This window comes from Typopeltis vanoorti, chromosome 15 (assembly GCF_054136105.1).
Source record: "Typopeltis vanoorti isolate ZY-2024b chromosome 15, IOZ_Tvanoo_1.0, whole genome shotgun sequence".
Taxonomy (NCBI): Eukaryota; Metazoa; Arthropoda; class Arachnida; order Uropygi; family Thelyphonidae; genus Typopeltis; species Typopeltis vanoorti.
Genome location: NC_143563.1, coordinates 94900721 through 94926269, shown reverse-complemented (window position 1 = coordinate 94926269; position 25549 = coordinate 94900721). Strand labels below are relative to the sequence as shown.

Genomic DNA, 25549 nt, shown 5'->3' with positions numbered 1-25549 from the left:
TACAGCATTGGGCAGATGAGGGTAATGTTATCTGTGAGTGTCAACATGGATTTGTGAAGGAGGGCTCTTGTTTTACCAATATGTTAGCCTTTTATGATAAAGTTACAAGAGCATTAGATTAGGGAAAGGCATATACTGCCATTTTCTTAGACTTAGCGAAGGCATTTGACAGGGTGCCACATGATAAGCTGATATTTAAGTTGCAGCACATGGGTCTGGATATCAGATTGGTCAACTGGATTCAGGATTGGCTGTCCGATAGGTATCAGAGAGTTGTGTATGGTGGGGCAGTTTCAAGGAAGCAGAGGGTTACAAGTGAGGTCCACACGGCTCAGTACTGGGACCTATATTGTTTAAACTTTATATCAATGACATTGTTAGTGGATTGCAAGGGGATATTCAGTTGTTTGCAGATGATGCGAAGCTGGGAAGGATTATTAGTAATAGTGCAGTTGCTGCAGCCCTGCAAGAGGATTTGAATAAGCTAGATAGATGGGTAAATAAATGGGGATGTCAGTTTAATGCAACAAAATGTAAGGTCTTGGGGTTTGGGAAACATTGATGGGACACTGTATACTCTATGGGAGGAGTTATACTGGAGAAAGTAGGGGAGACAAGAGATCTGGGGTTAATGATTGATAAAAACCTGAAATTTAGGGGACATATTGCAAAGGTAGTGAAGGTAACGCAGAGGATTGCTGCAATAATGAGAAGGACACTGACCTGCAGAGATAAAACAGTTATCATTCCATTGTATAAAACCCTGATCAGACCACACTTGGACTATTGTTCTCAGATTTGGTCCCCAGGATTTGAAGGGGATAAATTAACTGTGGAAAGGGTACAAAGGCGGATAAAAATGATAGTTTCAGGAATGTACAATGATAGTTATGAGGATCAGCTGAGGGAATGTGGACTGCAAAGTTTGGTGGATAGAAGAAGGAGAGGTGATATGAATGAGACTTTTAAACTGTTGAGAATGGTTACAGGGTTGACACTGGGAAGTTCTTTCTCTTGGTTGAACAGTGGGAAGGAGTGATGACAAGAGGCCATCCCTGGAAGTTACAAAAGGAAACTGTGAGCAAGAGGGTGAGGAGTGGTTTCTTTGCATGGAGGGTGGTTGAACCATGGAATGCATTACCTGATGGAGTGGTGAGAGTGAGAACGGTCAATGAGTGGTATGATAGACTTTGTGTCTCTTAGGGGAAACCTCCCCTCGATGAGTCTTGATAGACTTTGTGTTTCTTAGGAAGGACCTCCCACGATGATTCTTTTTACTCCATGGAGGCCTGAATAATAATAATAATAATAAAAAAGTGATGGAGTTGAGCCTTGTCTCACGGTGACAGGTTAGAACATGCTCTATAACCATCTCTTTGTCTCTCTCCTCCCACACCCTGTTCCAAGCTATAGGGTGAGGCTTATTTTTATTTTGTGTGTCAGACCTTGTAGTGTTCTGTAAATATGCAAATATTGTGTATATTTGTGTATATTTATATTTATCACTTGTATATTTATCATTTATAAGCATCTCTCTGAAATTAAGTTTTCTAAGAGATGCTTATAAATGATAAATATAAAAGTCATTTAATGGTTTGAGTTGTTTCAAATTATGGTTGATGCAAATAAGACTGAGGGCATAAGCATCACTATATCTGATAACTGTATGGGATGGAAAAACAAAAGTTCTAGGAGGAGAAGTGATTTGAAACTATATAAAAATGCTTTTATATATGTATTGATCATAAGCAACTTCTAATAAAAATTATATATTAAGGGATTCACAACAAACATTACAAATGTCACAAAATATCTTTTAGTAACTGTGACTAATTTTCTGAATAATACAATTGAAATGTAATTACACAAATCAAAAAGTTTAATCTGAATTAAGAGACTATAAAATTTATGAAGATTTCTTTAATATTTTTTTTTTCACTCTTTGTCAAATATTTACTTTTTTCCCTGCAGGACCCTGAACTCCAGGAATTCCTCTGGGACCAACTGCACCCTGTTCTCCTTTTCTTCCTGCTTCTCCTTTTATGCCAGATTCTCCCGGTAGTCCCTACAGAAAACAGAAAAATCAAATATATTGCACTTAATATTTCAGTATACTCCACAGAAAGTATTAATTTTTAAAATTCAATAACAGAGAACAAATAATGACAAAATTGAAACATTAGAGAAATTAAACAAAAGATGTAAAGTTTCTGGGCAAAGTGTAAAAGGATGGTAGTGACTACAAACTAGGAGAGTAATAAATACAGAAAGGAAATGAGTAGAGAACAGCAAAGAAGAATGGAGCAAGCTGAACAAATCACAATTCATTAATAATAATAATCTCTACTAGTTTCATGTGCATTTTGGTTCACTTCTTGAGGAGAGAGAAATAAAACTGATATTACAATGAGTGGGTTTTTTCACTACAAGCAAGCTAATAAATCAGTAGAAAGCAACATGTGAAATAGACCAACAATGCTGAATGTATGTAAGAGATTCATTAAGTATTAGAATAACAAGCAATCCATGAAACATGTAACCCAAACCCAATGTAGGTTCGGGTTTTTTCATGCATTACATTATTTTAAAAAGTCCCAAACAGCATAACAAGAAAAAAAGGATAATTTCCCTTCTTTCTTGTCACATGGCTTGGTGTTTTTTTAAACATTTCTGATGATTCCCTGGGCTCTCTGACAAAAAAGATTAGAATATTTCTGTATAACACAACAATACTAGATATTTTGTCTTGGTTGTGTGTGCAGCTAGTGCTGATTGAATTTTTTTTTTTCCTCTCGAGAAAAAAATTGATGTGTTCTGACATGTGTACCTTCTTTTTCCAATTATAGCAAATTCCACACGAACAACTGATTTTTTTTTTTTTTTTTTTTTTATATTTTTTTTACACTCGGTGTTTTGAGAGAGGAATGGAGAATTTTGAAGGAAAGAAGAAATGAGACCTTATTTAACAGGAAGAATGTCATTTTTATTTCTTGTCAAAATATCTGAGATCTTGTGATAGAGAGAGTATGTAAGAAAGCAATACTGTTGCTCTATATTTCTATTTTTCTTGCATTTGCAATCATTTTGTGGAAGGGTCGGCCCTAAATTCTTGGCTTCTTTTTTCTGCACTACTGGGGATGTTATATGCTCTGTCTCAAAGGGTTTTTATAGGAGGAGTTGTTTAATAATTATCCTGTCAGAATATTTCATACCAGTGAAAGAGATTTTATCTTGGGAGGATGGGGGTTAAGAGGTAGTCAAGATATTAAGTAACATAAACATAAGATGGTACAAATGAGAGATATCAGCATTAGTTTTATGGAAACATACTAAGAAATTAAGAATATTTCTGAGTTGCAATGTCTTGCAACAAAGTTCTCTGGAAAAAGATTCACAGGTCTTATGGAATGGCAGCAATGAAGGTAGAAGAAAATGCAATCAATCGATCAATTAACAAACAGAAGAAGAGAAGATATGATATATGATAAGATTTAAGCATATAAATTATTAAGGAAAACTTTCCGATAACACTAGAGAAATTTTTTTAACAGATTATAACATTATCTTTTAGGCAGGCAAAATAGTATGAAGGATCACTTGGATGTTTAAAAACATACTGACAGCAAGTGTTATTATTCCTCTGTATACGTGTTTTAATACAACATATCTGCATTATTATATCAGATTTAGTTGCCTCCATTTCTTGAAGGTGAGGAAGTGGTAAAGAGGATCTAAAGAGAGGAGACCAAATAGTGAATGAATGTTGTAATAGATTTCACGGTATAATATGAACACAGATGGATAAGAAAATAACTATTTATTAACTTAAAAGCTAATATTTCGCTGGTATTATATCCAGCATCTTCAGAGCACACAACACAAAGTATTGATGGTACAAATAAGATGATATCATCATATTAGCTTTTAAGTTAATAAATAGTTATTTTCTTATCCATCTGTGTTCATATCATATGAAATCTATTACAGCATGTCTGACAAATACATAAGCCTATCCACGCGTAGTGAATGAATGGAATGGATTGCCATAGGTACTGTGATATCATATAGAGACAACTCTCACTATAACAAACACTATTATAACTCACTCACTATAACAATCTATTGAAAAGTCTCAACCAAAGCTTTACAGTTTACAATGCCATTCTAAAGGAAATTCATTATAGAAAACTATCTACAGTGCAAATCTTTCCAATGGTCCTCACAAATCTAATATGGTAAGAACTGAGTGTACAATTGCTTTCATACATTTCAAACTCTTTCACTATCAGTAAATGAGTTTAAGGAGAAGTATGATAGCATTGTGTTTGTGTGTGTGTGGTTAATCATGTGGAACTCTAAGAAGATACCAAAATGATAAGCATTGTGATTATTATATCAAACAACTGATATTTGAGAATTCCCATGAAAATAAGTATCTATAACCCACCAAAAGCCATTTTCATCATTCGTAAAAAAGTTTATATAATATGTATACACTATCAGAACAAACTCCTTTGTATGGGGATTCGATGATAGGTGTACTTAATGAGAAAGTGATGAAAGCACATTTTCTAGGTGCGAAGACAAAGGATGTTTGTGATACTGTAAGTATGCAGAAGAATGGAGTGAACGAGTTGATTGTATTGGGCACAAATGATTTGAAAGGCAAGAAATATGCAATGAGAGAAGATATGAAAGAATTGTTAGTGGAAGCAAAAATGAAAAGCAAGAAAGTAAAGATTGTAAGTGCTGCCTCAGTATGATAGGACAGAACTGAGAAGAAGGGCCATGATTGTGTAGGAGGAATGGCAGTTTATTGATGTATGGAGTGAATTTGATGGACGAAAGGACTTGTGTATGCCTCATGGACTACATTTAAATGGTTTTGGAGTTAGATGTTTGGAGAAAGTGGTGTTTAGTGAGAGTGTGGTAGCACAAAACCAGGGAAACTAGAGATATTAGGGAGGATGAAATCAAGCATGTGTCTGGCCACACATGATAAACGAAAATGGGTACAATACTGATTATGCAATGCTGAATGGGATATTACAGATCACTAATTAAAATGGGTTGGTAATGAAAATACACAACGGTAACTATGAGTACAAAGGGATGTTGAAATGCATATACATGAATGCAAAAAGTATCAGGAATAAGGGTGAGGAATTTTTGACATTGGTCAGCTCGACTTGGCCAAAAATTATAGGCATCACTGAGACCTGGTTGAATGAAAATGATATAGTTACAGGGATAGAATGTAATGGGTATTGTATTTTCAGGATAGATAGAAGGAATAGGACAAGATGTGGGGTATTGCTGATGTTAGCTGCAGAATTACAACCAATAATATTAGAAGTTAAAGAGGATATTAGGTCTGAAGGAGATGGTTCACTTGAGGCTGTCTGGTGTGAGACAGAGGCAAATAGGACAAAATATGTTGTTGGGTGCTGCTATAGACTAGGGAGTCCACAGGAGGCAAATCAGCACAATGCGTGTAGGTCAAAACAATTATTATGGAAGACTTTAACTATGTGGACATTAACTGGAGGGAGGAAAGAGGCATAGCAAGATGGAAGTGGGATTTATACAGTTGCTAAGAGATTACATGAAACAACATGTTACAGAGGGGACAAGAGGTTTGAGGGTGTTGGATCTGATAGTAGCATCAGAAGATGTATCAATAACCAGGGCAGACACTCTGCCTCCAATGGAGGAGAGTGACTATGTGGTCTTGTTCTGGGAAGTTACCAAACACATGGAGTTCTCTGTCAAGAAAGGGTTTATGTTCAACTATAAAGCTGGTGATTATGTGAGACTCAGGAGTCATCTTGGAACAGTGCCATAGCTTGAGAAGCTACAAGGAAAGAATGTCAGTTGTGCATGATAAGTGGTCAGAGATTGCTTGAGAGGAGCAATGTCAGACTGCAAACCCAAGATCAGGAGGATAAACCAAGTTGGAATTAACTGGATGATTAAAGATATAAAGCCAGAGCTGCAAAAAATGAAAACATTGTGAAGGAAATATAAACAAAAAAGTAATCAGCATACTAATGAGTAGTACAAAGTGCAAGTAAGAAAGATGACTAGTATGGTAAGGAAGTTCAAACCAAACTATGAGAGAGAATTAGCCAAACAGGCGAAAGTAAAGCCAAAAGACTTTTGTTATGTATCAAGTAAGAGGGAAAATGACTATGGTAGAATGGCTTTAAACAATGCTCATGGTAGGAAGGTGAATGAACCAAAATAAATAGCTGAGTTGCTGAGTAATCATTTTGCAAAGATGTATCACCCACATGATGATGTTACAGAGATGCATATCAACATTGAGGTAGATGAACATGAGGTGTTCAGCATATTAAAAAATATGAATGTGAACACAGCAGTGGGACAGGATGACATATCAGCCCATGTACTATGTGAATGTGCAAAACTGGCATTGCCTCTGATAAAGTTATTCAGTCTCAGCTCTGGCAGGATTCCAAGTGAATGGAAAGAGTGTAAGATAGTACCACTGCATAAAGGTGGCTCCAAGAAAGAGGTAGAAAACTACAAACCAATTAATAATAAAGTGACAGCAGAACTGGATAAAAGTAATGGCTACACCATGATACTGCTCAGCTTTGCCAAGGCATCTGACAGAATACCACATGAAAAACCATTACAAAAACTGGAGAGGATGGGAATGGACATGAGGCTAGTAGCATGGATAGGGGAATGGCTGACAGACAGACACCAGAGTAGTATATATCGTGGAGTGGAGTTTAGGAGAATGATGGTGACTAGTGGAGTACCTCAGGGTTCAGTACTAGGGCTACTACTCTTTAATATGTATATCAATGACATAGGGAAAGATTTAAGAGAGGATATTAAGTTATATCCTCTCTTAAATGTAGATATCTTGATGTAGCATGATGTAGATATCTTGTAGGATGATTTAAATAAATTGACATTGTGGACAAAGGGTAATGATTGTCAATTTAATGTTGCAAAATTTAATGTATGCATTTTAGGTTGAAAAGGATGCATATGGTATATCATTTGATGGTATTAGTTTGCAGGAAATCCATGAGGCTAGGGACTTGTGAAGTACCTCATGGTTCAGTGGTGAACAAAGATATAATGGTGGACAAAGAGTTAAAGTTCAGAAAGCATGTTGCAGAAGATGGTAAAATAGCTCAACAAATTACTTGAATGTTGAAAAACATATTAACAAGTAAAGATAAAAAAGTTATCATCCCTCTTTACAAGGCTATGATTCGGTCACATGTTGACTACTGTGCACAGATTTGGTCACCTGGGTTTCTTGGGGACCAGGAGGTAGTTGAAAAGATTCAGAGACGAATCACCAAGATGGTGACAGGTCTGTGGTAGACTCCCTGTGAGGTTAGGTTGAAGGATTGTGGGTTACAAAGTTTAGTTGATAAGTGGAAAAGAGGAGACATAATAAAAACGTTCAAGATGTTAAAGGGGTTTTATAAAATTGATGCAAGTTAAATTTTTCAATATATGATAAATAGTCAGAGATCTAGGGAGGCTATCCATGGAAGTTGTGTAAGAGTGTGGTTAGTAGGGATGTGCGGACCAAATTTTTTGCAGGTGAATGAGTGGAATGGATCACCAGAATTGGTTGTGAGTTCCCTGACAGTAAATGGATTCAAGGATACACACTATTATTTGTGTATATAATAGTTAGTTTGGATCTACCACAATGAGTCTCCAGACTCCATGGCAATGCCGTAAATAATAATAATAATAATAATATATTCAACCCCCAGGGGTGCACGGGAACTGGCGATCCCGGGGTACCCGAGCTGAAGATATCGAGTCATGGCAGTATAACCATTACATCTGGTTGGAAGGAAATGTCCAACCCACCAAGCTGCATGGAAGGCAACGGAGAACCACCACGCATACTTTTCCTCTTTCTCCAAGTAATGATGAACAAGTCAATATGGAAGAATGAGTTATGCACAAGAACAGATGGGATCCCTGGGTCTGATCTTGTGCAGTATGCTACCAGGGAGGAGGAGGTTTGTAGATCTATGTTTGAGTTGCAGGAGGATAGGACCTCAAATGATGCTGCAGGATCAAAGCCTCTGGAAAGTTTTGGAGCTAATGTAAGGACACAACATAAGAAAATGAACCTCAAAGAAAATACAAATATGGCTAAAAAGGCAAAGGAAGACTGGCTCAATCAGGTCTGCAAGGAAATAGAGGAAAATGATACAGCAAAGGATATAAGAAAGGTCTATGAAGGCTTGAACTTGATTTCAGGGAAGAAGGGCAGGATAAAAAGCAGTACTATGAAGGATGAAAGATTTTTTTTGAAAAAAATGAAAAAATAATAAGATAGAAGAAGTATGTTACAGAACTTTATGGAGATGAAGATAATCTGGAATGTGATAGAAAAATGATGATGCCCCAGAAATCAAGGAATGGGAAACCGAAGCAGCCATTAAAAAAATAAAGGATAGGAAAGTTAAAGTAGTGGATGATATTCAAGGAGAGTTACTGAAGGCATTGGAAAAGGAAGGAATAAAAAACTTCTATCCATCATCTTTAATAGAAGTCTGAAGGAGGATAGAATACTTAAAGACTTCGTAAGATCTATTTTTATTCCTATTTCCAAGACTACAGGAACGATGGATTACAGCAAGCACAGAACTATCAGTTTGATTAGCCACGTTGCAAAAGTCCTAATCAACACAATGTATAGAAGAATGGAACAGATGATAGAGAGGGAATTAAAGTTTGATAGAGAGGGAATTAAAGAAGCACAGTTTGGTTTCAGGGGAACCAGGGAAGCTATCACAATACCAAGGATACTGGGAGAAAGAATGATCAAGTGCAATAAAGATTTATATCTATGCTTTGTGGACTATGAAAAAGCTTTCGATAACATTAATAACTCTGTTTTATTTGATATTTTGCATAAAATAGGAATAGATAAAAATATTATGAGATTTTGTTCAGAATAAACAAAACTCAAGAAGCCAGGGTCAGATTTGAAGGAGAGGATACTCAATGGATCCCCATAAGAAAGGGTGTGAGACAAGGGTGTAGGATGTCCCCACTCCTTTTTAATGTCTATAGTGAATGGATGATGACGGAGGCCTTGGAAGATCTGGAGGATGGAATACAGATAAACGGACACCTGATAAATAATATAAGATATGCAGATGATTTTGTACTTATGAGCAAAACAGAGGAAGGCTTGCAAAGAATTTTGAACAGACTGAACAGGGTTGGAAATGAGAGATATAAAATGAAAATAAACATTCAGAAGACAAAAGTGATGAAGATTACAAGGAAAGGAAATAATGGGATAGAAATCACTTTGAATGGACAAAGAATAGAAAATGTAAAAGGTTTTGAATACCTTGGGAGTTGGATAACAGAAGACAGTAGATCATCAAATTCCTGCCATGTACCCTCAAGGGATGTACAGGATACGATAGTACTACATGAAAAATTTATATCATTACTAACTTCCTATCTACAATTTTCCTCCAGATCAGTCTGTTACTTGTCAAGACTCCAATATTATCTGATCTTATATTTCTGTCATCTAAGACACTTTGTACCGTATCCATCCACCTATATCTTTGTCTTCCTCTGGGTCATTTTCTTGCCAACCTGGCAGAGAACACTTGTTTTGCCAATCTTTCCTCACCCATTCTGTTTAAATGACCATAGCACCTGAGATTAGCTCTGCTAACGGATTCCTGGATGCTGACAATATCAAGTTCTTGCCTAATATATTCTCATTAATTTGTACCGTATCCATCCACCTATATCTTTGTCTTCCTCTGGGTCATTTTCTTGCCAACCTGGCAGAGAACACTTGTTTTGCCAATCTTTCCTCACCCATTCTGTTTAAATGACCATAGCACCTGAGATTGGCTCTGCTAACGGATTCCTGGATGCTGACAATGTCAAGTTCTTTCCTAATATATTCTCATTTTTAATATGATATTGCCATTGATGCCATCTGTTCATGCCTCTAATCTTTCTCAGAATTCTCATATCTGTGGTCTCTAGTCTTAGGTCAAGTGTTTTACTTCTGACCCAGCTCTCAGATCCATAAGTTAAAACTGGTTTGAATACTGTCTTGTATATAGCTAATTTAGTGTTCTGACTAATTTCTCTATTATTCCATATGAATTTATTCAATTGACTTCCTACAATACCAGCATTATTGATTCTGTTGTCTATTTCCATATTTCATTTACCATCTTCACTAAAAATCATGCCTAAGTAGGTGAAATGTTTTACTTGTTCCACAGGTTCTCCGTCCACATTTTCAACGATTCTGCCTATTTTCATTGTCTTTGTCTTTTTATTGGTGACCTTCATACCATATCTATTACAACAGTTATTCAATTTAGTCAGGGAATCTTGCAGACTAGTAGTGGATTTATTGATAAGTATAGCACTGTCCGCATAAAGCAAAGCGCTGACATTAACATCTCTAATTTTGATATCATGTTTAATACCACTTTCCTTCATAATGTGATCCATATAAATAATGAATAACAGAGGGGATAATGTACATCCTTGTCTCACACGAGATTTAACATTAAACCATCTTCCTGTACTTCCTTCAATTCTAACTGCTGACTTACAACTCAAATAAAGACTAAGTATTGTTGGATATAATGCCCCATTCACACTATATAACTGTAGCATATTGAATAGCTTCTCTGTTGGCACCTTATCATATGCCTTTTCCAGATCTACAATAGAGATCTTTGTTATATTCAATAAAACTCAAATAGAGATCTTTGTTATATTCCCATGATTTCTCCACTATTCATCGTAAAATGAAGATCCTGACAGCCTCTATTTAGCCTGAATCCAGCTTGTTCTTCACCAAGCTTTACTTCTGCAATTCTTCTCAATCGTTTCTCAAGTATACTTGCATAAATCTTACCAGGAACACTCAGTAGGGAAATACCTCTATAATTCTCACATTCAGTTTTATTTCCCTTTTTATATATGGGTACTATGAGAGCTCTACTCCAATCATCAGGAATTCGTCCCTCTGTCCAGGCCTTCTGAACTATGCAGCACAGCCACTGGAAGACTTTTATACCACCATACTTCAGCATTTCTGGTCGAATATCATCTACTCCTGCTGCCTTTCCTCTTTTTAAGCCTTTGATGGTTTTTTCTACTTCAAGTATGGATATGTATTCCTGCCTGTATGCCTGTTGAGTGTTTTTTACCATATCACTGCTTGTTTCATTTAACATTTTCTCGAAGTAATTACTCCATACTTCAAGGATATCTTTTTCTCCCATTTTCATGTCACATTTATCATCTCTAACTCCTTTTACAGTACTCTTTCCTCCATTTCTAAGCTTCTTCAACAACCTTCAAAATATTTTGCCACCTTCTTGATATTTATTTTCTATGTTCATGACAAAGTCCTCCCATGACTTTTGTTTAGCTAGTTTTACACAGTGTTTAGCATTCTTACATTTCTCTCTATATTCTCTAAGAGCACAAGCTGACTTATTTACCAGGAATTTTTGATATGCCTCTTTCTTTTCCTTCACTGCCTCTTTAATTTCCTGCATCCACCATGGAGTTCTGATTTTTCTGTCCTTGCAGACAACCTCACCACATGCCTCTCTGGCTGAATCAATCAAGATTTTCTTCAAGGCTTGTCACTGAATCTCTACAGTTTGGTTCCTGTTCTCAAACGCTTTCATTTTTTCGTGTATTTTCTTTAGTGAACTGTAGACTAAAACACACAAATAATCTTTGTGTGTTTTAGTCTACAGTTCACATCTGAGAGATGCTCAACTTTTATTCGCTTTAAAACTTTCTTACATGTTATTCTTTTCAATTTTATCCTGCTCAAGACTAAATAGTGATCACTTCCAATTTCAAATCCTCTGTACACTCTGGTGTCCTGCACAAGGGTGAAAACATCACTATCAACAATAACATAGTCAATGAGACTTTTCTTATTTCTTGCCTCTTCTCTCCGTGTGAATTTGTGCACATTTTTATGTTGGAACATGGTGTTAGTAATAACCAGTCCATGTCCTGAGCAGAAATACAACAAATATATGCCATTATTATTAGCTTTGCTCTTTTCTCCATTCCCAATATATTTTTGTATGTCTGACAATCATTTCCTATTTAGATCCCCCAACAAGGACCAACTTTTCCTTTTTCATTGTGACAGATGCGTTCTCTAAATCCTCAAAAAATTCCTTCACTTCTGCCTTAGTAGAACCTTCTCTGGGATCATAGGCACAAATAAGTCTCATTGTCCAATTTCCCATTCTAATATTTGCCCACATCACTCTACTTGAGACTGCTTGCCATTCAAGAAGATTAGCCTTGTATTTTGTGTTGAATACAATGGCTACCCCTCCTTTTCCTTGATTGTCATTGCTTGAATATAACATTTTGTATTTATTGCTCAGAAAAATCTCACCGGTTTTTGCCTTTTTTGTTTCTGTCACCCCTATTATGTCGATCTGGTACTTATCTAATTCCTCAGCTAGCTCCATTTCTTTGCCATTCAGGCTTCTTATGTCGATAGTACCAATCTTTAACTCTGGTAATGTTGAGTTGGGGTGTGCTTTCAGATTTGTTCCAGTAGCTGACTTTTCGCTGTTCACCCTGGTTCCCTGGTGAAAACAACGGGGGCCTTGTTTAACTGGGTGACGCCCCAGCCGGCATGAAATTTTGTCATGTTGTACCATCATTTTGTAATTAGGTTCAAGCCAATAAGAATTACAATTTGTTTGGCTAAATCCCAAATTGCCACCCCATCGTCGTTCATTCAGTATCCAGGTAGATACCCAACAGGGTGCACCATGAGAAGGTGAAGATTGGAGATTATGTCAGAAGCCCTGGTTGGTTCTCCAAATTTCTTTAAAGCTATGTGGAGGTCTCCTCTCAGTTATACAGCTTTGACCCTTAAGCACCCCTTGAAATGATGGGATGGAAATCACTTTGAATGGACAAAGAATAGAAAATGTAAAAAGTTTTGAATACCTTGGGAGTTGGATAACAGAAGACAGTAGATCTAATTATGAAATTAAGCACAGAATTAAAAAAGCAAAAGCAACATTTTTCCAAATATACCACATATTAGGAAACAGAAATCCAAACAAACAGTTAAAAGTAAGAATCCTCAAGACAATGATCTGGAGCGTGGCGACGTATGGATGCGAGTCCTAGACGATCAACAAGGAGATGAGTGACCGATTGAATGCATCTGAAATGTGGTGCTTGAGAAAAATGGATCGTATCAGCTGGACTGAAAGAGTGAGTAATGAAGAGGTTCTTAAAAGTTTCAAAATGAAAAGAGACTATATGGCTAGTACACAAAGAAGAAAAATAGCATTTGCAGGACATTTGATGAGGGGGTTCTTCTGGAGAGAGCTTCCCAGAATTGCATTGCAGGGGATGGTGGAGGGAAAGAGAGGAATACCCCCACTGCAATGGAAAGACAACATCAAAGATTGGATGGGCAAGAATCTTACAGAAGCAAGAGATAGAGAGGCATGGAAGCAGACTGTTCATCATCTGCAACCCTCTTAAAGAGGAGGCCACAGGATTAGATTAGATTAATATATCCAGCATCCTGAAATTCATATATTATGATTTATATATACATATATATATATATATTAAAGTTGCATGTGTTGTAGTTCCTATACATACATACATACCAAAAAGACATAAATCTCAAAATCCAGAAAGCCTTAAAGCTTGCCTGATAAGGGTTTCAACAGAATGCAGAAGCTCTCAGCAATCATTTAATGCAGCACTCTCCCTTTTAATTCATAGTAAGTGTGAATTAGCCTCTGTAACATAATTAACTAGTTTGCAATAAACTACATTTTGGCGTGGTGGAGACAGTTGTATAGTAGGTATTACTAACTATTATAATAACTGAATTAACTCACGTAAATTATTCTTTATTCGTAGAATTTTCACCTGAGTATCACAGGCATCATCACTACGGGTACAAGCCTCATTAAACAATAACTGTTATATTCACAAAACACCACCTAAGTAGCTAAGGTTAAATTTCCTAAATTTACTTAATTATTATTTTTTTAAATTATTTTAAAATTTTAAAATTTTATCATCAAAAATTAATGCCCTTCATCCAAGGATCCAGTTCACCCTAGAAGTAGAAGTAAATAAGCAGTTAGCCTTTCTAGACCTCTTGATTCTTCGCCAACCAGATGGTTATCTACAATTCACAGTCTATAGGAAAGAGACTCATACAGGCCAGTATATCCACGTTGAATCACATCACCATCCCAGCCAAAAGGTATGTACTATAAAAACACTAGTTCATAGAGCCAACTCCTTTTGTTCTTCAGAAGAACTTTTACAAAAAGAATTACAGTATATTAATTCCTCCTTCATAAAAAGAGCTTTAAGTAGTTGTGCTCCAGCATCCTCTTCAAGTACAGAAGAACCTACACATATACCTATTCCCTATATACACGGGGTTAGTGAATGCATAGCTAAGGTGCTAAAACCACTAAATATCTGTGTGGCTTTTCGACCCATCAGAAAAATCTCCACATTTCTAACGTCTCCAAAGGACAAGCTCCCACATCTCAGCTATCCAGGTGTCTACCAGATTCCCTGCTCGTGTGAATTATCATATTTCAGACAAACAGGAAGATCTGCTCAGGTCCGGTTAGAAGAACACCAGTCGTACATCCAGTACCTTGAACCTGAACAGTCCGGAATTGCAGAACATGCCATCAACACCAGACATAGAATTAAGTGGAACAAGACAAAAGTCATTCACAAAAGTCTGTTCCTAATGGAACAGCTATACAAAGAAACACGTGAAACATTACTTCACTCCCCTAACCTAAACAGATCCAATGGTCTATGTCTTTTCCCCTTGTGGGAGATAGTACTTTATAAAGCAGCAAATCTTTCCTAACATATAATTGTATACACATATATATATTTATAAAAATAAAAAATATAAAAAAAAATTTTAATTATTATTTAATAATTAAATAACTAAATAATTAAATTTAAATAATTTAAAAAAATATAAAAAAAATAAATAAATAAATAATAATAATAATTAAATAAATTTAGGAAATTTAAACTTAGCTATTTAGGTGGCACTTTGTGAATATAACAGTTATTGTTTAATTAGCCTTGTACCTGTATTGATGATGCCTGTGATACCCAGGTGAAAATTCTATGAATAAAGAATAATTTACGCGAGTTAATTCCATTATTATAATAATTAGTAATATGTCTACTCACAGTATTTCCTTACTGAAACCTGTATAGTAGGTGTCCTCCCGCGATGAGTCTTCGGACTCCTTGGAGGTGTCATCACGAATAATAATAATAATAATTATTATAATAAAGAGCCAGGAGGCTCTTTATCATAATATATGTAAGTTCATATATGTAAGTTCGTTCACTTAAACCTTGGTATTCCAGGTCTACCTACTCACTGATAAGACCTCAATAAAGGGTCGAAACTGGTCTGGATAGTGACCTCTCCTCATAATGTAAAACAGTAATACACTCCTAGGAGCTGCATTTTACATTATGAGAAAATATTAAGGATAGTGATGCTTGCTCCATCTTTGACACGATTTGCCATAGTGTTGTACTACCCAAGTGATGACTTATGCTTGGACTCGCCGATAGTTCTTCGGCATGAAACTCTTAGATTTCGATCTCCGAGTTTCATATCCGGCTTTAAAATAATGAGGGATTTATTATCCCCTTAACTTAATAATAATTATTATTATTTTTCTGTAGAAAATAAGTGATTTTGAGAAGTGCTACTAATCTCAGTTATTTACAAAGGAGAGAGGGAGAGAGAGAGAGAGAGAGAGAGCACAGCATACAAAGTTCCAAATTGAGAAGTCCAAAAACTAGTAAATGTTCAAAAACTAGCAATTATAAAAATGTAGCATTTTTATAATTTCTCAAAAACTGTCTTAGACAATCTGAACAGTAAATAAGGAAGATTAACTCCATTCACTACACATTTAACTGTGTGGGAGACTAAGGATTCATTAAATTTCCTGTTTATTTCTTTCGTCACCATTTCCTATAGTAATGTCTCCAGGGATAAGCATAATGTATACAGGCAGCCCTTGGTTTACGCCTCAGTTCCATTCCTGAAATAACGGGCGTAAACCGAATCAGCGTAAAACTAACCCAATTTTAAAGGGAAGTATGAAGTTATGTTCTGCACAGTCAAAAAATATGCACATGAAGCATGTGTAACATTATTATATTTAAAGCTTTCATAATACATACATATATATTTGTTAAAATAAAATTATTAATAACGAAAACCAAACAAAATTATATACAAAACATATGAAACTTCGAAAAGATATTACATATTTCTATGTTGAAGTTCCTGGTTTCGGATCACCTACATTTTTTTAAAAAAAAGTATGTTAACTGCCTAGATTTTCTTTTTCTTTCTTTAAGGAGTTCAGTGTAAGGTCGAATAGATGCGATTACACTCCTTTTTATGTTCGCACTCCATTCCCAATCATGGTCCATTTCATCAGTCAATGTCTCTATGCTTGCAAGGATACGCTGTAAATCGGCCATTTTCATATCTCTCAGAGAACCTTCTTCATTTTCTTTCTCCTCCTTTGGATGTTGACTTAATTGTTCGGCTAATTCTTTTAAGTCTTCATTGGAAAGCGGTTTATCATGGCTCTCTAAGACTTCTGTCATATCTTCAGCTGCAATATCGTACAATCCCACCTCTTGCGCAAGCTTTGTAACATCTTCAATAACATTCTCCTCTTGCTCTAATTCCTCGAAGTCGTGCATAAATGCTGGAAGAAGTTTTCGCCATGCTCCTTTTAAACACTTTGCTGACATGTCGTTCCAAGCTGCCTCGATGTTGTTAATGCCCTTCAAAATATCGAATGCCCACCAATAGTCTTTAATAGTTTTTCCTGAAGTGTCCAAGACCCTTACCATTTCCATAAATGTTATATGGAGGTAATAGGCTTTGAAGATTGATATAATCCCCTAATCCATCGGTTGCAAAAGCGATGTTGTGTTTGGGGGCATGTAAACAACCTTAACATCCAATGGTGTTCTTACTTCAGCAAGGTTTTGAGGATGTCCAGGGGCATTATCCAGAAGCAATAGAAGCAATGCCTTGGCTGGCAAATCATTTTCTTTACAGAAGCGAAGCACGGTAGGACAAAAATAATATGTGTACCGATCTATAAAAACATCTTGTGTAACCCAAGCTTTCTTGTTCCATTTCCAATAGACTGGCAGCATGGCTTTTAGACCCGTGAAGGCACATGGTGTCTGTGAATGGTACACCAATTGCGTGATGGCAATTTTTTCCAGTAGAATCCAGTCTCATCAACATTAAAAATGAGATCAGGAGGATAACTTCCTTGTTCTACACAGTCTTGAAATTCTTTAGGAAAAGCAGCCACTGCCGCAACATCTGCACTTGCACCTCACCACACAATTTGACACTGTGGCACTTACTTCGAGACTTAAATCTCATGAACCAACCTTTGCTTCCTAAAAACATTCTTCGCCTCTATCTGTCTTTTTAAGATCCTCAAAAATTGTTTTTGTTTTCTCAGTCATAACAGCCTACGTCAGAGGAATGTTTTTCTGATTGAAGTCATCCACCCACAATGATAATAATTTTTCTATTTTTTCATGAAGTTTACCCCTGCTATAACGTACATGTTTTGCATTTAGTGCTGCCGTAGATTGTTGCGCAGACTGTTTTATTCTATCTGCATTTTTCATAATTGTAGTAACAGTCAATGGAGGTAAGTTCATACTTCTACAGACATTAGCACGTGTCAGCCCATCTTCCATTCTTCGAATCACCTCCATCTTCTTTTCAAGTGTGATTGATTTCCACGCCTTCTTAACATCAAGTTCTGCTAATTTTTCTGCACTTCTATTATTAGACATGGTATGTAATTACGTACTTTATCAATTTAAATATGTATGTATGTAAAAAAAATTAAATAGAACAATTAGGTAGATTCAACATTAAAACTAGGTTTGATACATATACGTCATAGTAGCTCGGTAAACACTAGAGTGCCTGCTAGCATCATTTCTCAGTCAACCACACTACAGTAAGAAAGCACACGCAGGCAACCGGCATTATTGTGAATCGGCATAAATTAAACTGGTGTAAACCGAGGGCTGCCTGTATATTATAAACTTGGTTCATATGACGAACAAAGGTAAATTATCTATCTGAATGTGAAATACAGTTCTGTCATTTTCCTGTGTATTTCTGAATATGTTCAAAAATATTATTATTATTTTACAGTATTTCCATGGAGTCTGGAGACTCATAGTGGGAGACCCAATAACATGAATATCATTGTAATGATATGTAAGCTTGTGTAAATGGAGTTAAGAGAATTTCAGCATTGTTATATTCTACTGTGTAAGATTGCAGAACATTTTACCATATTCACCTTCCATATTTTGTCTTATCCTCATAAGGATGAAAGACCTTTATGAACTGCTTATTAAATATCTCAACAATGTCCTCCACAGCGGTTGTCCTTACAATTGTTTTGGCTTCATTAACTAACTGCTGCACTTAAATGCACTTTTGCTATCCTTATCATCCAACGACAAAGGAGATCTCAAAAAAATTATAGTTTTATTTAAGCCTTGAATGCAATTAGTTTTAAAGTTATGAGTATTTACCTTGTATACAGTTATGCTTAGTTTTATTAAATATATATATATATTTTTTTTTTTTTTTATTATTATTTTTTTTTTTTTTTTTAACTGAGTCATAAATCAATCCTTTTCTGGATTCTGAAAAATAATTGAGTTAAAGCTCATCATACCAATCAGACAGAACTCTTGTAAATTTCATTAACACTCAGTGTGAACACAGTTTAGTGCATCTGACAGGATACATCAAGTGTGTACACAACAAAACACAAACAAAATGAAAATACACTGTAGTCAGGAGGGATATTAACCAGGCAAATTATATCTCCCAAATGACGAATAAATTGAAGTCAATTGTTCTCTCTGGAACACCATAAATTTGGTCACCTTGAATAAGATCTTTAAGATGTTTTATCCTATAGCTAAGAGAATCTTTGTATAGGTTTTATAATCCACATTTATCAGGAATATAGATTTCGAGAATGATATCAAAACCAAGGGTTTTAATATGGAAGGAGCAGGAGGAACTCATATCACAAAAAGGACCCTATTTGTCTGACAGAAATCCTGTTATGAGGACTGAAAGGTTTCTTGCTTCTCGTTAAGTAAAGATATGAAAACCATTAAATCTTGTACTAGAATTAGTACTTACAAAAAAAAAAAAAAAAAAACTACACTGAAAAGAAGTCAAGGGCTCACTTTAGTGAGTACGGGCATGGCAAACACGAGGTACCTGATGCTGGACCATGCCTTACTTCATGTAATATACATCTGTTATATTATTTGTAGACTGGTCCCTCCCCTTTTTTTCTTTCCTTCTTTCTTTTCTTCTTGCTACCTTCTCCCCAATGCTATTAGAGTATTCGAGGGCTAGGGGTGAATCTTTCCTATTTTGCTATTTCATCTTATGTGGAAAGGCTCTTGCAGTGACTTCACTCCAAAATGCTACTATGATTGTGTCTAATAACGCATCTCATGCTGCATCGGCTGTCGCGCAGAATAATCAGAGCCACATTCAGGGCTTAGGCAGAGGGTCCTGTTTGAGAAGTATATTACAGTCTCCATCAAAAGTCAGTGATACCATGAATGAGCAACACAGAATGTATAAGATTAATCTTAGAAAGGAATTTTACATAGGTACGGGAAATGTCCGGGGTTTACAGATGGGTACTCTTGAGATTGTCTGTAAAGAGATGGATAGGTATAAAATTAACATCTTGGGAATTACAGAGACCAGATGGAATGGAGAAGGTCACTTCAAAAGACAGGATGGTAAGCTAGTTATTTACTCAGGTGGTGACTCAAAACATCATGGGGTAGCTGTGTTACTGAGGACAACTCAGGCAAGAAGCCTTCTTGGTTATAACCCCATTAATGATAGGATACTCTCCATTAGACTTAAAGCTCAGCCTACCAATGTATCAATTGTGGTAGTTTATGCACCCCCACACAGATAGGCCTGAAGAAGAGAATGAAGAATTCTCTCTCTTCTTCAGGCCTACCAAGGAGAAACATACTGTACATCTTAGGAGACTTAAATGCAAAAGTGGGAAAGAGTATGAGAGTCAGGCCAGAGTGCAGCATGTTTGGTCTGGGTGAACGTAACACCCATGGTGAAAGACTGTTGGAATTTGTCCGTGCTAACAGATTAGTTATTACCAATACCTGCTTCCAGAAACGTCCACGACGGACCTATACTTGGACATCCAACATTGATAGGTCAAGGCACCAGATTGATTACATCCTGGCTCTCCAGCAGTGGAAGACAAGCATCTCTGATGTGCATACTTGTCCTGGAGCAGATTGTGGTACAGACCATCAGCTGGTAAGAGCCAAAGTAAGACTAAGACTCCGAAAACTTTCAGGTCAGGCACATTCCACTAGATTGGATGTTAGAGTAATTCCTAGTGGATTCACAGAAGAAACATCAACAAGCATCTCTGATGTGCATACTTGTCCTGGAGCAGATTGTGGTACAGACCATCAGCTGGTAAGAGCCAAAGTAAGACTAAGACTCCGAAAACTTTCAGGTCAGGCACATTCCACTAGATTGGATGTTAGAGTAATTCCTAGTGGATTCACAGAAGAAACATCAACTCGGCTGGATGATTTTTTGAAGACCAATGAGGAAATCTCACCAGAAATGCTTTGGGAAGGAGTCAAGATGATAATACAGGATACAGCAAAGATGTATCTCAGCCCAATAAGAAAACCAAGAGACCCATGGATATCAGATTCAACATGGGAACTAATCAAAAGAACGCTGTTGGAAAAACAAAGAGACACAGGGACTGAAGAATACAAGAGATTACATAGAGAAATCAGAAGAGCCATCAAGCAGGATAAGGAAAAGTTCTATACTAATAAATGTGAAGAAATAGAGTTCCAGATGAGAAGGCATAATTATAAAAGGATGTTTTATTTAGTTCGTGACTTAAAGCACAAGTTCAAGCGTAAATTGAATGTCATCAAAGACAGGAATGGATCATTACTAACAGAACAGTTGGAAATCAAAAACAGATGGAAAGAATACTGTGTGGAACTGCACAGCACAGTGGATAAAGAAAATGTGGAGTCCTCCCACCAAGAAAATTTTGATTTGGAACCTCCTCCACTTAGGCATGAAGTTGAAAGAGCAGTTAAGCAGCTCAACAGCAATCAGGCCCCAGGTGCAGATAAAATCCCAGCAGAGTTAATTAAGGCCACAGGGGATGGAAGGATAAGAGTGTTTCATAAATTGATTACAAGGATATGGGAGACAGGATCATGGCCTAGAGACTGGAAGAAGTCAGGTTTCATCATATCACTACACAAGAAAGGTGATATGAAGGCATGCAAGAATTATAGAACTATTAGTTTGATATCTCATGCAAGTAAAATTTTATTAAAGATCATGCTAAATAGGATTGAGGCCAAAGTTGAGGCAGAGATGCGCGAGGAACAAGCAGGTTTTAGGAAAGGTAGGAGCACCAGAGATCAGATCCTTTGCCTTAGACAGATCATAGAAAAATATAAAGAATTCAGACTCCCTCTGGTAATGTGTTTCTTAGACTACTCTAAAGCTTTTGACTGTGTTGAGCATGTGAAACTGTGGGAAGTAATGAAAAGAATGGGTTTTCCTCAACACACTATCAGGTTGATAGCCAACTTGTATAAGGAGCAAAAAGCCACAGTAAGAACAGGTGTTGGATTGACTGACTGGCTTCAAATTGGAAAAGGAGTTAGGCAAGGATGTTTACTTTCTCCTCACTTGTTTAGTATATATGCAGAGGACATCATGCATGAAGCACTGGATGAGCTCAGGATAGGAATTACGATAGGAGGTAGATTGATCAGTAATCTGAGGTACGCTGATGATACAGTACTCCTTTGTAATGACATGGAAGAACTAGGACTAATTCTTGACAAAGTTAACAAGATCAGTAATAAAAGAGGACTTCAACTCAATTCTAGAAAGACAAAGATCATGGTTCTCAAAGGAAAAACAAACAGAGAAGCTCTTGAGAAACAAATGTATCTTAATGGAGAAAGAATTGAGGAAGTCAGCAAGTTTGAGTACCTGGGATCCATTATTAATGTGAAGAATTGCTGTTCAGAAGATGTCAGAAAAAGGTTAGGAATGGCTAAAACAACAGTCAGAGACCTGTCTAAAATCTGGAAGGATGGATCTATCTCCATGGAAACAAAGTTGAGGATTTTAGATGCAGTTGTTTTTCCAACAGTGACTTATGGATGCGAGACTTGGAACCTAAAGAAGTCAGATAAGAAATGGATATCTGCCTTTGAGATGTGGTGTTACAGAAGGCTGTTGAGGATATCATACACTGAAGGGTGTACAAATAAATGGATGTTAGAAAAGATTAGTAGAACTTTAAGGCTCCTTAAGGATATTGACAGAAGAAAGTTAAAATATTTTGGACACATAGAAAGGATGGATGGAGGACTTCTCAGAACAGTAATAGAAGGTAAAGTTCCTGGAAAAAAAAGAGCAGGGGTAGACCATCAATGAAATGGATGGATGGCATGTGTGGAGTGACTGATCTTCAGAGTTGAAGCTGCCAGAAGGGCAAACAACAGGACTACATGGCGAGGCCTAGTGTGGAACATCAAAGAGCATCGGAGTGGCCATACGGCATTTGTAGATGCCCAGTAAACACAGACAGAGAAGAAGTCAGTCAGTACCCGACAAGCAAAGAAAAAGTCTCACAGTAGTGCCTACATGAAAAAGGAATCCTGCACTAATAAATTAGTGCCAGTAGAAAGAGATAACTATTCACATATAAAAGTAATAGGTTTGATTCTATTCAAAGAGTGAGCTAATGAATATGGAAAAATAGACAGATATGGGTGAGAGAGAGAGAGAGAGAGATAACAATAGCAGCAATGGACTTTCCTCCATAGCTGCTATTGTTATAGCGAGTCAAGAGGCAGACGACACACACACACAGGAAAGAGAGACAAGGAATCACTGAGAGATCTAGTCTGCCATGATATTATGAAACACTACAACAGAAAACTCTCTTGGAGGGAACAGCTCTCATTAGTAGGAGCTAAACCTACAGCAACACTAAGACCTAATTCAATATTAGAAGTCACAATTCACAATACACGTAGGAAAATTGTTTATTCCAGATTATCAAATACTCTGGATGAGAGATAGTTGTAGTGAGCTTTATCTATTGGTTACAAAGAAAATGATATGGACAAAAATTATATTATAGTTTTTATTCTTTACACAAGTCTGGTCTGCTTCCATACATAAGTAGCATGATTGTGAAGTTACTTCACATGCCAACTTTTCTTTGCTCAAGCTGTGGTAAAAGATAAAAATTAGAATATAATTTCTTGTCAAGCATTATTTTCTTTGTAACCAAATGAGAAAATATGCTACATTACAAACTATGAATCCATTGTCCTCATCACAGTTCTTTCTAAAATAATGGGGAAGTCATTGCAATTTAACTTAAGCATCACTTGAAGACAGTTAATCAGTGACCATCAGTATGGATTCTACTTCTCTGGATTCACAGTAGATTTCCTAACCTAATATCACCTACTTCTGGCTAAATATATGGAAAGGTCTGGAGAAACCTGTGCAGATGTGAACATTTCCAGAGCATTTCATCAAGCCTAGTATTAAAGCCTACATAGCAAACTGTCACCATTTGTTTATCTTCTATTCTCTGTAGTTGAACAACCAGTTTTCACCCTAGTTGTTCACTGAACATCATCGTCGATTGCTTCCTCTCTCCAGATCCTTATTATCCCCACACACACATCCCAGTGAAAGTATGTCCTAAGGCTCTGTTCTGTCACCAAATTTCTTCCTCTTATACATAAATTACTTCTTACTAACAACAGTATCCATAGCTTTACTAATGCCAGTATACTTCCATTACTCGTACTTATTTGACAAACCCCATAGTATTCGAACATCCTGAGCTTCAGCAACCTCTACAACCAATACTCTAAACACAGACCTTCATACTATCTCCATAGAAGTGATGAGGAAAATCTTGTCACCCTCCGTGATACCAACAAACGATCCTGCTTTTTTTTTTAACACAAAAAAATATCTCAGTTAACCTTTCCTATAGACAAATCACCAGGCAGAATCAGACCACTCTCTCTCAAAATGACATCATTGACACACTTGATGGTACATCATCAAGTACATTCTCAGCTTCTAAAAAATTATATGTCTTTCTTTTCCACTTAAGATTTTTAATCCATCATCTATTAATCACAAATCCTTCCAACCTTGAAATAATGTACTGATATCTGGGGAAAGGAGTGTTGCATCAAAGACCTAAAAATTTTTGATGCTGTGAAGAGTAAGGCAGTCTGGTTGATCATTGTTCAGCCAGATTCTCACAAGTTAGCTCTCACTAGCTTGTTTCAGTCAGTCTCAATATCACTTTACACTCCAACTTCAAACTTGCTTCTCCTCTTCTTTCTTTATTTTATTGCCTCTATTCTGGAAACAGCTTTCTTGATGAAGTTTTTCCCACCAACTAAAACCTCTGTCTCTTCAAAAAACATATCAATATGTTCCTTCTTCTTTAATTCTTGGTTATATATTGGCTTACTATGTTATAAGTTCATGGAAGAATTTATATTTAAAAAAAAAAAAATGAATGGTGATAATAATGACTAGTCCATATTGGTCCAGAGCAAAGATCTATTGTCTTAGCATTCTTATTAGTCATTAGTTTATCTCAAAATTTTCCTCAACTGTTATCATATGTCTGTGATTAATTTTGCTACCTTCCTGGTTGACGTCACTAATTGGAATGTTTCTCTTATGTCAGGCATCCTTTCTAATGACAAAGAATTCTTCTACCTCTTCATTACATCATTTCATGATGGATCTATTAACTTTATGTGTCTGTTATTATGAATAATCATAATGAAGTTTCTGCAGTTTGACTAGAAACAGCAATAAATGGAAGTCTCCAATTTTTCTGATTAAATATTTGTGCATACCCTCATCTATTTAACATTATTTCTCATTCAAGAAGTTTATCCTCCTTTTTTAGAATAAAATATTATAATTAATCTTTTTCTTGACCCTTATGGGATTTTAGAATTATCTTGCCTGTTTTAATGCTCTTTATCTTAGTAATATATATCTCAAATGCAGTACTCCAGTAATTCTTCTGCTAATTTCACTTCTTCACTGATTTACCATACACTTATGGTTCCTTATTTAATTTCTGCTGAGGTTTTTAAATAAACGATTTTTTTCATTCATTATTGACAAAAAAAAAAAAAAAACAGCCAGACTTTATTTTACTAGACAATGCCCAGGCTGGTTCATAGTTTTTTTATTATATACTGCCTGAGAGCATATTTA

General features: G+C 36.2%; 1 protein-coding gene across 1 annotated transcript in view; it reads right to left on the bottom strand.

Moving 5' to 3' along the window:
- The window catches only part of LOC150098992 (uncharacterized), a 700419-nt gene that overhangs the window by 368011 nt on the left and 306859 nt on the right, over positions 1-25549 (bottom strand). Inside the window, exon 19 of the mRNA XM_090405788.1 lies at positions 1958-2065. Within this exon, the coding sequence (XP_090261914.1) occupies positions 1958-2065 (108 nt within the window). The remainder of the gene's footprint in view (positions 1-1957; positions 2066-25549) is intronic.